This window comes from Perna viridis, chromosome 4, assembly GCF_037379345.1.
Source record: "Perna viridis isolate PV_CMFRI_1.1 ecotype Kerala chromosome 4, ASM3737934v1, whole genome shotgun sequence".
NCBI lineage: Eukaryota > Metazoa > Mollusca > Bivalvia > Mytilida > Mytilidae > Perna > Perna viridis.
Window position 1 is genome coordinate 16,851,669 of NC_142448.1, and position 16,151 is coordinate 16,867,819.

The 16,151-nt window shown below is 32.4% G+C and overlaps 1 protein-coding gene and 1 pseudogene across 2 annotated transcripts; both read right to left on the bottom strand.

The window, feature by feature from the left end:
* Nucleotides 1-902: 902 nt before the first annotated feature.
* On the bottom strand, nt 903-11,398 carry LOC148619093 (complement C1q tumor necrosis factor-related protein 3-like; annotated as a pseudogene).
* On the bottom strand, nt 10,988-15,454 carry LOC148619094 (3-mercaptopyruvate sulfurtransferase-like). 2 transcript variants are annotated; one of them, XM_088578632.1, is made up of 4 exons: nt 15,239-15,454; nt 12,819-13,408; nt 12,399-12,557; nt 10,988-12,091 (listed from the first exon to the last, which is right to left on the bottom strand). In XM_088578632.1, exons 2-4 carry the CDS (start codon nt 13,402-13,404, stop codon nt 11,946-11,948), a joined length of 891 nt encoding a protein of 296 aa, XP_088434758.1. In that variant the 5' UTR covers nt 13,405-13,408; nt 15,239-15,454; the 3' UTR covers nt 10,988-11,945. The 2 variants fall into 2 exon arrangements, with proteins under 2 accessions (XP_088434758.1, XP_088434757.1); XM_088578631.1 differs by having other exon boundaries at nt 15,243-15,452.
* Nucleotides 15,455-16,151: the final 697 nt, after the last annotated feature.

Consider the following 16,151-nt stretch of genomic DNA (forward strand, 5'->3'; position numbering starts at 1 on the left):
GAAAAATCATCCCTTTTAGCGTAAATGTTAGTATCAAGTGAATGTTCTCCATTTAACGCTTTATATATAACTTGATCATTTTGAAAATAACTTTGAAAGACGGATCTTTGGAGGAGCTGTAAAATTGGTCCAAAATACCCAATAAAATAAACAAGTAATCTGAATGTCAGGGTTCTTTATTTCATCATATGTGGATATGTTTTACAAACGAAAAAGACCCTGAAATAACAATTACAATAATTAAGTAACAAGCTACACGATTAAAATTGCGTTACATACATATTATGCATAGGAAAGACATATTATTTCCTATCGTCACCATTAAAATTACGAAACTCTATATCTTTACTATATCTAGTTATCAAAATGAGTTTAATGCATTCTGATCAATATAAGCACATCAATACTATATTTTAATATGCACATCTTCGAGAATACATCTTTATAATAATCTGCACATATATATTTATATATAACAGCAAAACGGCGGAATTTGCTGTACGATTTACTCGAAAAATATGAAACATAAAATAAGTCGAAATAATTAAGCAGGACATATAGCTTATTTAGACACGACAATACAAAGAAAATACAATGACATTACATTTGATACAAAATGTGAACAATACACATAAACATACCTCGCATGAGGTGCAAGAGCTCTCGTTTTCCAGGAACAGTACAATTATTACATAAGCTGTTCATTCCACCTGAAGGAATAATATTAAAATAATAACTAATGTGCTAAAATATGAAAACGTAGTTATTTCCCTTGATTTAGAATATTTAATAAATAATGTATCTTTTACGTATTTTTAAGTTTATAAATAGTTATACTGTTGTCAATTAGTAACACCTCAATTTTACATATACGTTTAAGTACACAAGTTTGGATTTTAACCATTTTATTATTTTATTTACAAAAATATAATATTATCATTACCTCAATATTACTGTCATCGATTATTTGTTATTCATACTTTATCTATATCTGTTTATAAGGTTTTAGCATTCATTCACAGGATCACACATATTTTACACACCAATCAATCAATCAAATATTGTAAATTAATAAACAATATTATTTCCACAAAACAGATGATTAAAATAACTATTAAGGTAATTGTTATTGTAAAGAAAGAAACTGACTTTCATTGCATTATCAAATCTTCCACAGACTTTAGATTTAGTCAAATTATGTTGAAGTTCAAAGAAAATAAATTATGGCTTCCTTCTTCAATAGATTTCAATAGAGTGTCCAGAACAAAAGAAATATTCCCGCTCAAAACCAATGACCCATAAACTTACCTATAGATATAGACTAATCCTTATATAATGATATATAGAAAATACTAGAGACAGAGACTAAGTAAACATTGATTGTTTTAATGATTTTTATTAGAGACAACAGTTAAATAATTAATAAAGATATAAAGCAGTTATGAATATATAAAACACAATAAACTATCACAATTTCACTCTGCCACAGAGCAATGCTGATTGACTCTTTAATAACTGGAATATATTAGTGTTATATAGAATGGTTGCATATTAAAAAATATTGGCATGTTATAGTCATATAAGAATAGTTTAAAGTCCACTATTTAAAACAGTTTTGGGAGCTAGAGGCAATTTCTTATTATCTTCAGAATTGTTGATACCTTAGAAAATATAACTCATTGCAATTTAGTTCATATGGTGATCTGAAATACTTTGCTCTAAAACTGATTTGACTTCATTTCACAATAATGAAAAATGTTTGCATCTTTGACATGTAATTGACTTTTAAATGCACCAATACACAGGCAATACTTTTTATTGTTATTTCTGGTTACCTTAGGTTTCTACGTTTTACTACAAATTAAAGACTTTATCAAAGACAAATTACGTAAGAAGACGAAGAAACAAGGAAGACTTTATTAAAATATCTTTGATATGTAATGTGGTTTTATTACAATATCATGTTTATGTCATAAAGACACCGACATTCAGACAGTTTATATTCTTTAATCCATTTTTATAGGTTCGTATTTATGGAAACGAGGTCCAGTAAAGTCTTTTGACACTTGGGTGTCATTGTCATTGTTTAAAATAAGTACAATGTTCATTCATTCAGTCTTACTAAGTATAGTTGATTTAATGATAATTTGCATAATCGTTGATAGAAACACATTTAAGTTGTCTCTAATAAAGATCCACCAAATTTTAATCGAAATACGAGCTCGGTAGTTTCACATTCTCATAAAAAATTTAAACTCATCAGTTTTTCAGTTTTGTATGGAGTCAAACAATGAACCTGTTTTACTCGCTTTAGTTAAAAAATACTTTAATTTGTGGATACCAATTTTCGTGAATAAGGGAAGAAACACAGTCAGTTCGTGGATTTTTGAATTCGTGGTTTTGAGGTTTTCTGTATACACATCGATGGAAATCTCCTTTTCGTTGGGAATTAAATTTCGTGGTTTGGCCTACCCCACGAAAAATAGTATTTTAAATTTACTGTATCATGTTCAGGCGGCTTTGGAAAGGATAAGAATATTCTAGAAATTCTTAATTATAATCAATATTTCTTCGGCCAAAAACACAGAATCGTTCATCATTTCTAAGAAACATAAAATTTGTTTTGATCATTTTGTACTGTTACTCCAACCAAAATTAACTAAAAGTGATGTTTCTGTTGAAGCAGAATATTTGGATTTGGATGAAGTCCTTCGATGATTATGTTTTGATACTAGTCTAATCTAACCCCAAAATATTGTCAGTGCTTTCGCTCTTTCCCGCTTCCAAAAAGCCTAATATGTACATACAGAGAACATTTTTGTTTATGTACCCCTTTCTTTTATAGGCCCCGTTTTTGAGGGAGATGCAGTCATTACTTATTCAAGTGACTTTGGTGGAACTTGATCGGGTATTGAATCCATTACTTCTTGCAACCTGTCGAGCACGTTTCCATTTGTGAGTTGGTACTCGTATCATGAAAGAAAACTAAATCAATTAGCTATTGGAAAATAACAATTATAAAAGCGTACAAACTACATCGTTTTGTGATAGAATATGCGCACTCGTTGATAGAGGACAAAGTCCTTATAATGGTATTTAATTAATTTAATTTAATTTAACCTTTGACGTTAGAAGTGCCGAGAGTCTGATTTTGGTCTGACAGGAAGTGAACTTGCAATAACAAAAGTAATACAAAGCAAGGATCTTTTAGTTTCGTATCTTTAACAATAGCTTCTAAAAGAAATCCTGGTTGATAAAAAAACTATAAAAGATATTATCATTTTTTGAAATATCAGTATAATCAACTTTGTCCTCTTACAGCTGCAGGTTACTCCTGCCTCATGTTACTTTTAAAACTCAGTTCAAAAGGTTATATCAATCTATATTTTATCGGAACTAGTTTGAAAAACAGCATTAAAGAATGTGCATATATTTTATTTAATTCATTGAAAAATTAGTCGGCATGAATAAGGAATCCTGACCAATACGTATGAGTACCAATCGAGTGACTCCCGGCTAATGTATGTTCACCATGAACATCACTTATTTCTACCCAAAGCCTGTCTCCACGAGTCAAATGTAGTACAGCGGACACGATCGTCTGAACCCAATGATCTGTTGTTCTATCAAGCCAACCATATCCCATCCGATTTTTTATGCGTTTTTAACTAAATATAAATGGAGAGAGTGACCTGGGTCTTTATTCTCAGGGGATGCCCCAACAAAATAAAAATGGTAAGTTCCGTTCACTGGAACAGTAAAAACTCCGTGATTTGGATCATAATGGTTTCCAGTGTTGGTAATAGCGTGGTCGAAAACAACAGTGGCTCCGGATGCAGAGTTAACCATATTTGGCCCGAGGTTGGCAACGAAGGCAATATCCCGGTCTTTGTTGCTAAGCTGGACTGAAATCAAAGTCCAAAAGATAGTATATTATAGTATATTATTCACATGTTTATAGTATGGTCTCTTGTATATATTCTATCAAATACGTATTAGCATTTCTAATTAAAACAATAAGGGCAAATGGTTTGTATAAAGGAAAATGCCTTCTTTTTTACCATTCAGATTCACACGAAAGGATAATCAAAGGACACGTGCTAAATTAATATTGAATGAGAAACTACAGAAACTATTTGTAACCTTTAAAATGCTTTAGGAGACGAATTGGATAAATAAGATATGAAGTTTAACCAACACAGTGTATTTGTCATTTGAATGAAAAGTAAAGCGACCTCGATTAGACTGCAATATAATAAATGACAAATCAGAACTCCACCCAAAGTTTGGAGTATAGACCAGTGGCACATGTATGGGAAGTATCCTCTGCTTTTCTAGAAATACCAGCTGAGTTGAAATATATGACATATCTGGGTAAAAACAAAAGAGGGAATGTACGACAATATGAATCTGTTCTCATGGAGGAGATGACCACACTTTAACGTTGTTCTCATGGTGGAGATGGCCACATTATAAAGGTGTTTTGGTTGTGGACATGACTCGTGGTAAACGCCACCAATTTAGTGGAAACTTAAGTTTAAAAACCTGGCCAAGTGCCTATCTTATATTAATCAATGTCTGTTTCAGTAGAGTGAAGGACCGTATCGCTTTTTTTCTAATAGGTATACCGAATGTCTGTTGGAAACATGTTCAACACAATGAAAAAAAAACAAGCTTTCAAAAAAAAACACATTTACAACATCTTCCTCGGTGTGTTTTGAGGATGTAATTAACAGGTTGAGTACAAGTAAAGGGAAGTCTTTTTGGTTATTTTTTTTTCAACAAGTCTAAGGTGATTTAAATAAGACGAAAACAATAATTCCCGGTAAATAAATAACATTATAATAAAGTTGAAAAGATAGCACTTTCCGTATACCCGTTACAGCCTACAATTTCGTGCATTAAAAAGGTAGGACATCGTTCCTTCGAGCAGAAAATTTGACTGTCTTCATTGATATAAACCACAAAAATCCACAAAAATCTTTCATTACCCAGTTTTAACTTATCAATTACACGATATGAATGACGTTGACCATCGGCTGACTGTTCCTTTACTTGGGATAATTGCCGTTTTAGTGCCAACATATATACTCAATTATATTATACCGGTTTGCACTCAAATGTTGAATTTGTTATACATGACTGACTGAGGCATTTCTAAACCGTCTGACGGTGTAAAGCATCGGAATTTTTACACAGTCCCTGGGCACAGTCATACCCGTTAAATTCGGTCATAATATTAGTTGCATGAACTCGACACGTACATTGTAAGTCAACTTATTGGTGCCAGTCAATTGTTGACAAAACTTAATTTTTTGCAAATATTAAGATGCTTTCACAGGATGGTCTATACAACTAAGACAAAACAAGTTTGAGTTCTATCCTGGTGGAAAGACTTGGAGTTCAACGTCTTATAGGGCCTTCCCCCTACTACATATCTTAAACTAGAAACTGATGTACAATACATGTACATATATATAATTTATATCAGTGGGGTTTCAGGTTTTCCTTTTACTGAAAAATTTATTTTTATGTGTGACCTGCAAATTGACCAAAAAAAATGGTAAAATGTCCTAGCACCTTCACCCCCAAGTTGTTTTTTTTTTCCTGATGAAATCCAGCTGGCACCCGTACTTTTCAAAGTGTCTCGATCCACCCCTGTATACGAACTGCAGGTCAATTTGGCGTTTTGCTGCACAATACATGGCAGTGAGGAATCTGTTCAGTTGGGTTAGTCCCACAAGCTGCCCATTACTTTAACTTGAAGTCAATGATTTAAAACAGTTATCGTTAGGGGAACAGTAAATTATGCAGGTTATGTACATGTATAAGTATATCTAAGTACATTCCTGGGGAGCTCCAAAGGTTTATGTCATATGTGCGCATGCCAGAATGCAAAAAACTGACAGCTGTTCATACAGTTTTGTATTTATTTTTTTTTTTTTGTCGAGGATTTGTTCCAATAAAGTAAATTTTATACATGTTTATAAAATATGACTTTAGCCATCACCATACATATACATTGAACAAGTAAATATTACTCTTTTTCAAAAAGTTTACCACATAAAATCTATAACAATACTATACCTGTATTATATTTTTTTTAATTTGAAATTTATAGAAAACTATCTATTTTGTGACTTAATATATATGTACATGTAGTTGTGTATAAAAAGTTACTATTTAGTATTCTAATATGACATGCTTCAGAGCTCTATAGACAAAAATGATTAACACATGACCAACATTTCCTGCAACACATAGGCTGCATTTATTCAAAACTATGAAGAAAGTAGTCCTATTAGAATCGAAATTAATCACGGAACCTCACTTTCATCATTGGTTATAAAACATCAATGGCCAGCCCGTTGTAAAACAATGGTAAAATGGAGGTTCCGTGATTTATTTCTTAAATGACCCCTATCCAAGTACATATGTATTTAATGAAAGTGTCCATGAACAACAAACATGGTCCGCAGAAGATGAATCAACAAGACAATGCACAACATGAATGTCTGTTTTAGTTTTGTGGATGTAGAATAATCTGTACATGCACAATGGGTCTTTCAAGTCTACATTTGTTAAATCAGGTATGTAATTTATGCATATACAATATCATAAAGTGTTTACTGGCTTCGGTTTTATATATATATATATATATATATATATATATATATATATATATATATATATATATATATATATATATATATATATATAAGTCTGGGATTTATTTTGGAAGTTAGGAGTTGAACTATTTAGGAAGAAGGGACCAAAAACAAGCATTTTCCCTATGTCCAGAAAAAAAAAAACTTCACAAGTAATTAGATCTTTTTAAAATTTTTACCACAAGGTGCCATGCCATCAAAGACAAGACTTGGATTAATTTCTGTGGCTATGACTTAAACCAGTTAGAATTAGGGACGAAAAACAGGAGTTTTTTCTGGTGTTCTGACCTCTTTTAATACTTAATACTTACCCTAACTGTTCTGTATTCAACTTCTGCAGTCGTACTAAGCTGCGTCTCTGGAAGCATTTTATTTCATATGCTCCCTGTAAAATATCATGTTTGGAATAATATGATAGCAGAAAGTTTGCATCAGAACACTACATGTGTGCGTGACAACCGAATTAGAACGGATAAAATACATGTTGGTTATTCATGGTGATGTGAAGGGGATATGTCTAGAGCAATACTTCAATAAAGTTGCCAATACAAAAAAGAACAATAAGACTATAATAGAAAGCTTAATATAACTTTAAAATTATCCCGAATAGCATGCAGAAAAATATCAATCCTGTTTTTCATGACAAAATTTAGTTATGAATGATTAATCTCATCTCACTGGAAGTCGTATAGGCTTTTTAAAATGCTCTTTATACTAACACTAAGGAAAAGACACTCCTATCAATAACTTGACAAATACTGTCCAAGCTTTGTACGGTTACAGATGATTTTTTCAATAGTGAAAAAACACCAGATCCCTATATGTCTGACGATAGTTTAGTTTAGTTTATAGAAGTTCAAAATAAACTTTACATATGTAAAAGACATGAAAGGATTTCGGAAAATTAAGACTCGTTTTCTGGTTCATTGAGCGTTTGAGACAGTATAATTATAATGCACACCCCAAAATTTGGGTAACATTCCTATGTGATATGTAATGAAGCAAATATCCACGATCTTGCATTAAGTTGTCTTTAGGACAAACTAAAAATAAGGACAAACTGTTTATTTTTCACTGCAAATTGTATTTAATGTGCCCAATTTATATCAATAATGACATGGTTCCTATGTATGATATAATGTCGCCTTTTCTTTATAAATGTATCCTGCGCAGTGTAGAACCGTAACGTTTAAGGTTCATAGGTTACTCTAGCAATGATAGAGGTTGTCTGGTAAACTATTTTCTGCTGCTTAAGGGTTTTTTAGCATTCTTGACTACCCTGTCATGTCTCGCACGGATGGTGATCTATTTTCTGACTTGGTGCCATCCTGTTATGGAGGAAAGGAAGTCCTACTTGTATTGTGGGAGTAGTTCATATGTATACAAATACAAACGTTAAGAGATACGGTTCAGGAGCCATTTCCTCATGCTATTCTCAGACCATATGTGTTATCTTCCATAAGAAATATAATACGATATAATAAGATAATACGCGTCTGTGTCCACACTTGTAAAATAACAAAAAAGTCCATATTCATGGATCACTTTGGGAGGGGTGATGGGCTTTTTAAATATAGGAAGGCATGGCTCAATGAACCCATTATTGTGTAGAAATAATGCATTGATCATATTATCATATTATATGTCACAGAATGGGTCGTTGACGAAATCTGAGAAAATTCAGGACTTATCTGCTGATTTATTTTTGAGGATGGTGTATAAACACTAATCATCCTCGATCTTTTTCGCGAGTCCATCACATACTCAATACATTTAGATAAAACAGATTACTTTAAAGTTTCAAAACATGTTTTTAAGGAATGTTTCTAATTTTTGAACAGGTTATACAAAATAATTATCAGCTGAAAATTATTGCCTCTGAAACTTCACGGTCATCCCAAGATGGAGGATGGAAATTTGGGTAAGAATATTTTTCTTTCGTTACGGTCGTCCACTTTACCTCAGTGAGTAATGCCGAAAAACGTCATATGACGCAATTATGCGCCTGATTTTTTCAGTCAATGTCAATGTAGGTTTTAATCTTAGCCTATTAGAGTATATTAAAAGTTTAATTTATATTGGGGGTCGCTCACTCACGTTGCACTGTCCTTTCTTATCTATAAAGGTTAACTCAAACTTATACTTATTTCGTATAACCTCAAACATTGCAGAAAGCTTGCTACAGATTGAGTCAAATTAAATTATTTTGTATTTTAGAGTTTTGCTGATAATATATATTTTCAATAATAAAAATGAATTTAAAGTGTAAGATTTCTTAAGATATGAAAGGACAATGCAACCATAAATGTATTAATTTACTTTTTTACGAGGCTGCAAACTTGTGATCCGGACAAATTGCAATTTGTTACATCAGTACAGCAAAACTGGCCTTTTGTCTTAGTTTTCTTGTAAGTGAAAAACATTGCAATGATGGATATCAGATTTCCTTAAATGTGTCAATAAGTTTGATGTAGTCATTTATATTCCTACCGACTTCACCTTTTAAGTTTTGGATCTTCTCCTCTGCGGTTTTCAGTCTATTTTCCAGTCTTGCCACTTCGGAGACCAAGAGCTGAATTGAAGCCTCATTATGAACTTCTTCCTAAGGAGACAAGCCTTCTAGGAGACCCTTGCTAAAAGAAGTAAGACTACACAAACAAACTAACTTGATCACTTAAGGACAGTGTAATGTGTTATATTTAATGTACGTGTATATGTACGTAACGTATCAAATAGCAAAGTAAAATAATGTGTGCTTAGATAATGGAATAACCATTATATGAAAAGAAGTACCATATTGATTGCATTTGGAAGTTTGTGATTACAAAGACTGCAAAATAAAATTCATACGTTTCCGCTATATAGACGACGAATTATCGTTAAACAATCCTAGTTTGGGATATTTGATGCATCGCACCTACCCCAAAAAACTTGAGATAAGGGATACTACAGACACTGTAAAGTCAACCTCATATCTTGACCTACACATAGAGATCGGTTAAAAAGGAAAACTATTGACCAAACTTTACGACAAACGTGATGACTTTTCATTCAGAATTGTCAACCTTTTTTCATCTATGGCAACATCGGTCCCTTCAGCACCTGCGTATGAAGTTTTTTTTCATATCAGAACTCATACATTATGCCAGAGGTTGCCGTAACTACGCAGACTTTTTGTATCGCGCTAGACTTCTCTACAATTGGGCTTTTAGAACAATGTTATGTTGCTACGAGATTGAAGTCATCACTACAAGAGTTTTATGGCCGTCATCATGAACTCGTGGAGTGTTACGGTGTATCCATTTGCACCATGAAAACCATGTTCAACGTGTCATAGTTTTCCTTTCCTCTTTAGTCTACTCCGAATTTGACTTTTTATGAGCAACTCCGTGGGTGTTTCTAGAAAAGCAGAGGACGCTTACCCTACCGGTGTACCTGGTCCACGCTCCCAGTTTTTAGTGGAGTCCGAGTTTCTCATTTACTTTTGTTATTTGTATGTATTATTTTAGTTACTTTATGTTCTTTGTGTTTGTGTTTATGTCTGGTCATTGTCTCTGAATTACATTCTTTTAATTTCCGCTAGAATCTTGGCTCCTTTGATTACTCTTTCTAAAAATATCTTACAGAGGGTTCAAAAACTATAAATATGCATTACTTGATAGCAATGTTTTTAACTTAAGTATGGTTCTTCAAAGTGTCAAATTGTAAGTCTATTTATATTATATCAATGCAAAGTCAATTACTAGCAAAATTTGAAAGCAAGAAAAAACTATCCGAAAAATTGATCAAATCACACAGATTATTTTTAATTCAAGATTACTTGCCATTAATGCAGACACAAGTGTAACTATTAATGTTAAATCAAGAATGCATTAAAAGTTAAATGCTGGTATAGGTTTCTAATTTTTAGCATTTTTAGAGATGCTGAAACGAGTATCTCGTGGTTACCATATAGATCAATTTTAAAACTTTAAAGTGTAACAGTGTTTTGAATAACATCGCTATTATAAACGGTTGCCCTTTCAATATAATTTCAATAAAAACGGGTTCATTAGCAGATGTCTTTTTTTGTTTTCTCACACCAAAACGATTTTTTTACACCTTCCAGTCCCGAATGATGGATAGCGATTTTGTTATTTTCCGTTTTTTAATTTGGCATTTAAATACCATTAAACAAGCCATATGGTTATCTTTGAATACTGAAATGTTTTTTTGTATGACTAAAGATATACAGCTATGATCCGTTCTTATTTTGTTAAATGCATTTTCTAACTGATAGGCGTTCATGAGTACTTTGAAGTTTTATTTAAGACATGAAGCAATAATTAAATTTTATCAGCAGATATAATTTTGGCAGTTGCTCACACGCTGCTTAATTCAATTACATGCCATGGATAAAACGTGGTAGTAAATGACGAGTAATAATAAAATTACCGAAATAATAAACATTAGGCAGTTGTCAAATGGTATAGTCAGAAGGAAAGTGTATAAATACAAAAATACCAAATTTATATATATTGTTTTCGATATGCTGTACACATGTTTCAATGAGTAACCTCTCATCATCAGCATTAGAATAAAATATGAAGAAAGATCTAAATCCTAAAAATTAATTATTTATAAGAATTACTTAAACCGTCAGCTTCTATCACGTACTTTAAAAAATGGAAATATCTGGGTTAAAACCGGGAAGTTTGCAACCACCACAATGATCCTTACTTGGTAGTCATTTCAGAAATGAAACGTAAGTAAAAATCAAATTTAAATTAAGTAGCTGTCTTTGTAAGAATCATGCAAAATCTGAAAAAAGTGATACACCCCAAAAGAAAAAGCTACATATTTTTATTTTTGTAATTAAGTTGTTTTATGGGTCTATACTTTGAAATGTGTAATTATTCATTCAAGTCTGCCTGCTCTTAGGAGGTAATCAACATGGAAAATCCAATAGATTCTATTGTATTTGAGTGTCATTCACAGAGTTATCTCCCTTAATTTTGAATTATACAGTGCATTCTATACATTTTTATCTCCTATGAGCACAGGTTATATGAAAAACCAAATGTTAATTTTTGTTTACTAAAGCATTTTAAACAAAATATCAAAAATAAAAATATGTAGGCTTTCCAACCATGTATCACATTTTGCATGATTCTTAGCTGGAGTGCTACTTAAGCACTCGCACAAACAATAGCAATAATTTAGCATGTTTTGTTTTTTTATATCAAACACTGATGTGAAATTTTATTGCAATTGTTGACACAATGTGGGTCAGTGCATTTAGTTGTGAGTGTTTCTTTTTTCACTAGGGCAGACTCTCATTTCAGCAGTCGATCTCTGGTAGTATTCCATCCAGGAACCATCGTATACTGGTACCTCTATATCACAGATATGTGCAGCAAGAGCCAGACAACACGCTGTCACTCCTAATTCGACAAAAATAATGAAATTTCAATGTCATACAAGATCAGAAACTAAAAAGAAATTGTGAGAAGGTTTTTATAACAATAATTTTGCCTTTGTAAAACTTTTCCCTTTCAAATTAAGTTTGAACGATAGAAAATAACTGAAAGAGATAACAAAGATCAATTACTTTGATCAAGAAAAGGGATAGACTTTTGTTTTAAGGTTACTCATAGTAATACTATGAATGACCAGATCTTTTTTTTTTCAGACAACAACTTTTTCAGAATAATATAAAATGAAACTGAGTAAAAGAAAAAAAGCATTTACCTGTCCCACAAGAGGCTATTATTGGTTTGGATAGATCAACTCCTGACTCTGCGATTATTTTAGCTAGAACTTTCCTATCGGCAAATATGCCCTTCTCTTTGTCAATCAATTTCGTATACACTAGATTCATGGCACCTAAGATATGCCCAGATCCTAAACCTATAAAGTAAAAATAAACTTTCCAACTAAAACGTGTTAGAATAGTGCCAGCATAATATTCTTCCCTTTCATCGAGTTGTTGTTCTATTATCTTTCAAATGTTTACTCATCCCCTTACCTCAGAATCAATCTATACACGAGTGATGTGAAAAGTATTACGAATTCGTTATTTGAGATTGTTTCAAAGAAATTGTAATTATATCCTCACAGTTATCACCAATCAGTACCTTATTTCAACTAATAAAGATTTTAAATACGTACCTTCGATTGGAGAAGGGTCTTTCCCTGTAAAGAACCCCTCGTGTAGAGTATCGACTACCTGAAATGTCTTCTCTGACAAATTCTTCACAATATCATCGTAATTTATCACTAGTTTAGCTTGATAATTCCCTTTGTACATCGATTTGACAGGACTGGTAGCTTCTGATGTGGTTGGTAAACCATCGGCAGACCATTTCTGTAACCCACCGTTCAGAATAGAAACAGCCGAGTGCCCAAACACTCGAAACATCCACCAAACACGTGGAGCAGAGAAAAAACCATTGTCTGGACTGTTGTCGTAAACAATAACGTGTTTATTGGCATCAATTCCTAGATTTCCAACGTATTGCTCAAATTCTTCTGTGTTCGGTAACATGTGAGCGTAAGAAGAGCTTCTATCAGCGCATTCGTCGATGTCGAAATATAAGGCTCCTGGTATGTGTTTTTCTTCGAATTCTTTTCTTGCATTCCTGTTTGTTTGTGGCATGTGCCAGGAACAGTCTAGTATGGCTATACTTTTATTGTTGTGGTCTTTAATGACGTCACTTAACCACTTGGTACTTACAAGCTCACAAATATCATCCATGCCTCTGAAAAAAAATATTGGTATTATGTATGGAAACTATTGGAAACAAAGTAGAGCAACGAAAGTATTTAGTATGTTGTTGTTATCATTGATGACAGATTGAAAAAGCATTTAACATCTGAATTTCTTCATAAAAATAATATTTGAGTCTAGAAATGGATTCTTTGTCGGTAATTATAAACAAACATCTTTATATACTGCAATTAAGTCTTATTATGATCAGGTCTATTTCAATTTAAAAATATACTAGCGATGGCATTGGTTTAAACGTTATGTTATATCCACTAAATTTAACAGAAAATTTAAGATCAAGATATTAATTGAATAAGTAATCAAAATACGGAAATATCAATCATATAGCCATATTTATAGTGATATGCACGTGTTTCAAGAGGTAACCTCTCATCTACTGCATTAGACGCAATTACTTCCCTAATACTTTACTGATCAAAAGATAAATTGTACATAAGAAGTAATCAAAGCCATAACTATCGACAGAGGATACTGAATCCAGAACTGAGAAACCAAACATGTGTAAATGAAGAAAAACCTCAGTGATTGCTGCTACAAGTTTCAGTTATTAATCTATTATTTAAATAGGGTTAAACGTTTCAAGAACGTACATCAACTGTAATTTTATGCTGCGCGAGCATGCGACTTTGATTTTACATTGTACTTGCTATTGCAGTATTTATTATACGAGGTGCAATACTACCCTGTGTTATGGGTTTACACTTTTATTTCATTGAAAATGCTATAAACTTATCCAATATGTGTTTTGTAGTTGAAAACGTCATAATTTTGAAGATGTAATGCACTCTGCATTGTAAAATGGAAATATATTGCATGCTTACTTTACAAAATGTTGAATTCCTTTCTATAGGGAAAATATATATTTATGCAATTACTGACTTTGGATTTGTTTTTCACTATAAAACTGATTTCCGTAGCAAAATTATCATAATCATGGTCAATATTATTTGAGACATACATTAAAGGTATTTGCTTAAATTTGTTCACTTTTATACGACATCCAAAATCAAATGCATATATAAAAATTGTAATACTTGTCTTGAATACAATAAATGTACACCAAAACATGTGGTCTAAAATTCAAGATGGAGAAAGAAAATCATACCATTCTCTAAAGAAATGTAATAAATCGATTATGGATATTTTTTGCATGCAATGTCATGTTTTTATACATTTATAAACGTCTCAGAATGTGACGACTCTATTCGCTATTGCTCCATCGGGTCAAATTGATACAGGGAAGATATGTAAACGTATAGAAAGGTCTGAAAAATTCCAAACGATGTTAGAACTGTCAAATTTGCGATGCAAATGTTTGGTCGTTCCCTCCGCGGGACTCGGATGAAATTGATATAGGGGATGATAACGTAAACTAGCCTAGCTGGCCGAGTGGTGTAGGGCGCCGGACTTCGTGCAGGCGGTGTTGCCATAGATGTCACAGCGGTACGAGTTCGAGTCCCGCGGAGGGAACGACCAAAAATTTACATCGCAAATCTGACAGTTCTAACTATATGCAGAAATATTTTGAAAATACGTCAACCTTATTGTCCCAACAATTGTGTTTCTTTATATTTTGGCTTGACGTTAGCGAAGAGAGAGCTGGGTGTACCAGTTGTCATCAAAACATCATAATTATCAGAGATTTATTTTCAATTCAGAAACGATTTCAAACTAAACAAACCTTATCTAAAATAAATCAGTTTATTTCAGATAAGAAAAGTAAATAAAATGATTTCCTTGGACTAACAATAGTATTAGTATTAGTAAAGCAAATTAAATTAAAAATAAAATAATAACCTACTTACGGTTTGTTTTGAAGAGAATAGTTCATTCCGTACTGTACAAGAATTGATCCACAATTTGATGAAAGGTATCGTACAACCAAATTTGAACCGTGCCGATAAATGAAATCTTTGAATCGCACATTCGATTGCCTGAAGAAATCAGTCATAAACCTAGGGTGATGGACAGCCTGTTATCTTTATACTCATCTGCGATATAATTGGCACAGGTATAGTAAGAGTTTAAAACAGCTGAGCAGATTGTAAACAGATTTGATAATTGAAACTACTTCTGCCGATATTTATGATCGTAAACTTATTAGACAAGTATCGCTTCCGTTAAACAAAATAAAATTGATACAAACACATCAAAGGGTTTTATTCGATTCAAGTATTATTTTCTTTTTTTAAGCGAATATGTTTTACAGTGACTTTCCTACAACCATGACAGTCTTTTGTTACCAATCTGGTTAACAATTCAATGGATTGACAAAGCTATTGGAACATTTAAACTGACCAGGCGCTATTGTAAGAGTTGATGAATAGGTAGCCACTCACCCATGAAAATTTACATGCAGCCAATAGCGGCTATGTTTCACATCATATGGAATTTTCTCAGCTTGTGAATATTACTCACAATGTGTTTTGAGGGAATTTAATGTGTTTTTGTACTTGTACTAATGTGGAAAACTATTGGTTGTGAATGTTGTTTATATCTTTCCAAGAAAAAAAGCTTTAAGCCCACAGGTCTCCAAGTGCATAGCAAATATGAAATGGCAAATTAAAGTAAAATAGTAACACTTTCATGGAATGAACAATAACTTGAAGTTACAATGTTATGCTACAATTTATTTGTTTGTCCCATCTCAAAGCTGAATCCATTGAATACTGGTTTTTAAATATATGCGTTGACATATACTCCTTCAAAGTATC

Excerpts from the sequence above, each read along its gene's own strand:
- LOC148619094 (XM_088578631.1), bottom strand. The coding sequence starts at position 15,388 with ATGACTGATTTCTTCAGGCAATCGAATGTGCGATTCAAAGATTTCATT. Across the intron at positions 12,558-12,818 it reads AGACCCTTCTCCAATCGAAG|GTTTAGGATCTGGGCATATC; the intron begins GTACGTATTTAA and ends TTTACTTTATAG. Across the intron at positions 12,092-12,398 it reads AATAGCCTCTTGTGGGACAG|GAGTGACAGCGTGTTGTCTG; the intron begins GTAAATGCTTTT and ends TTGTCGAATTAG.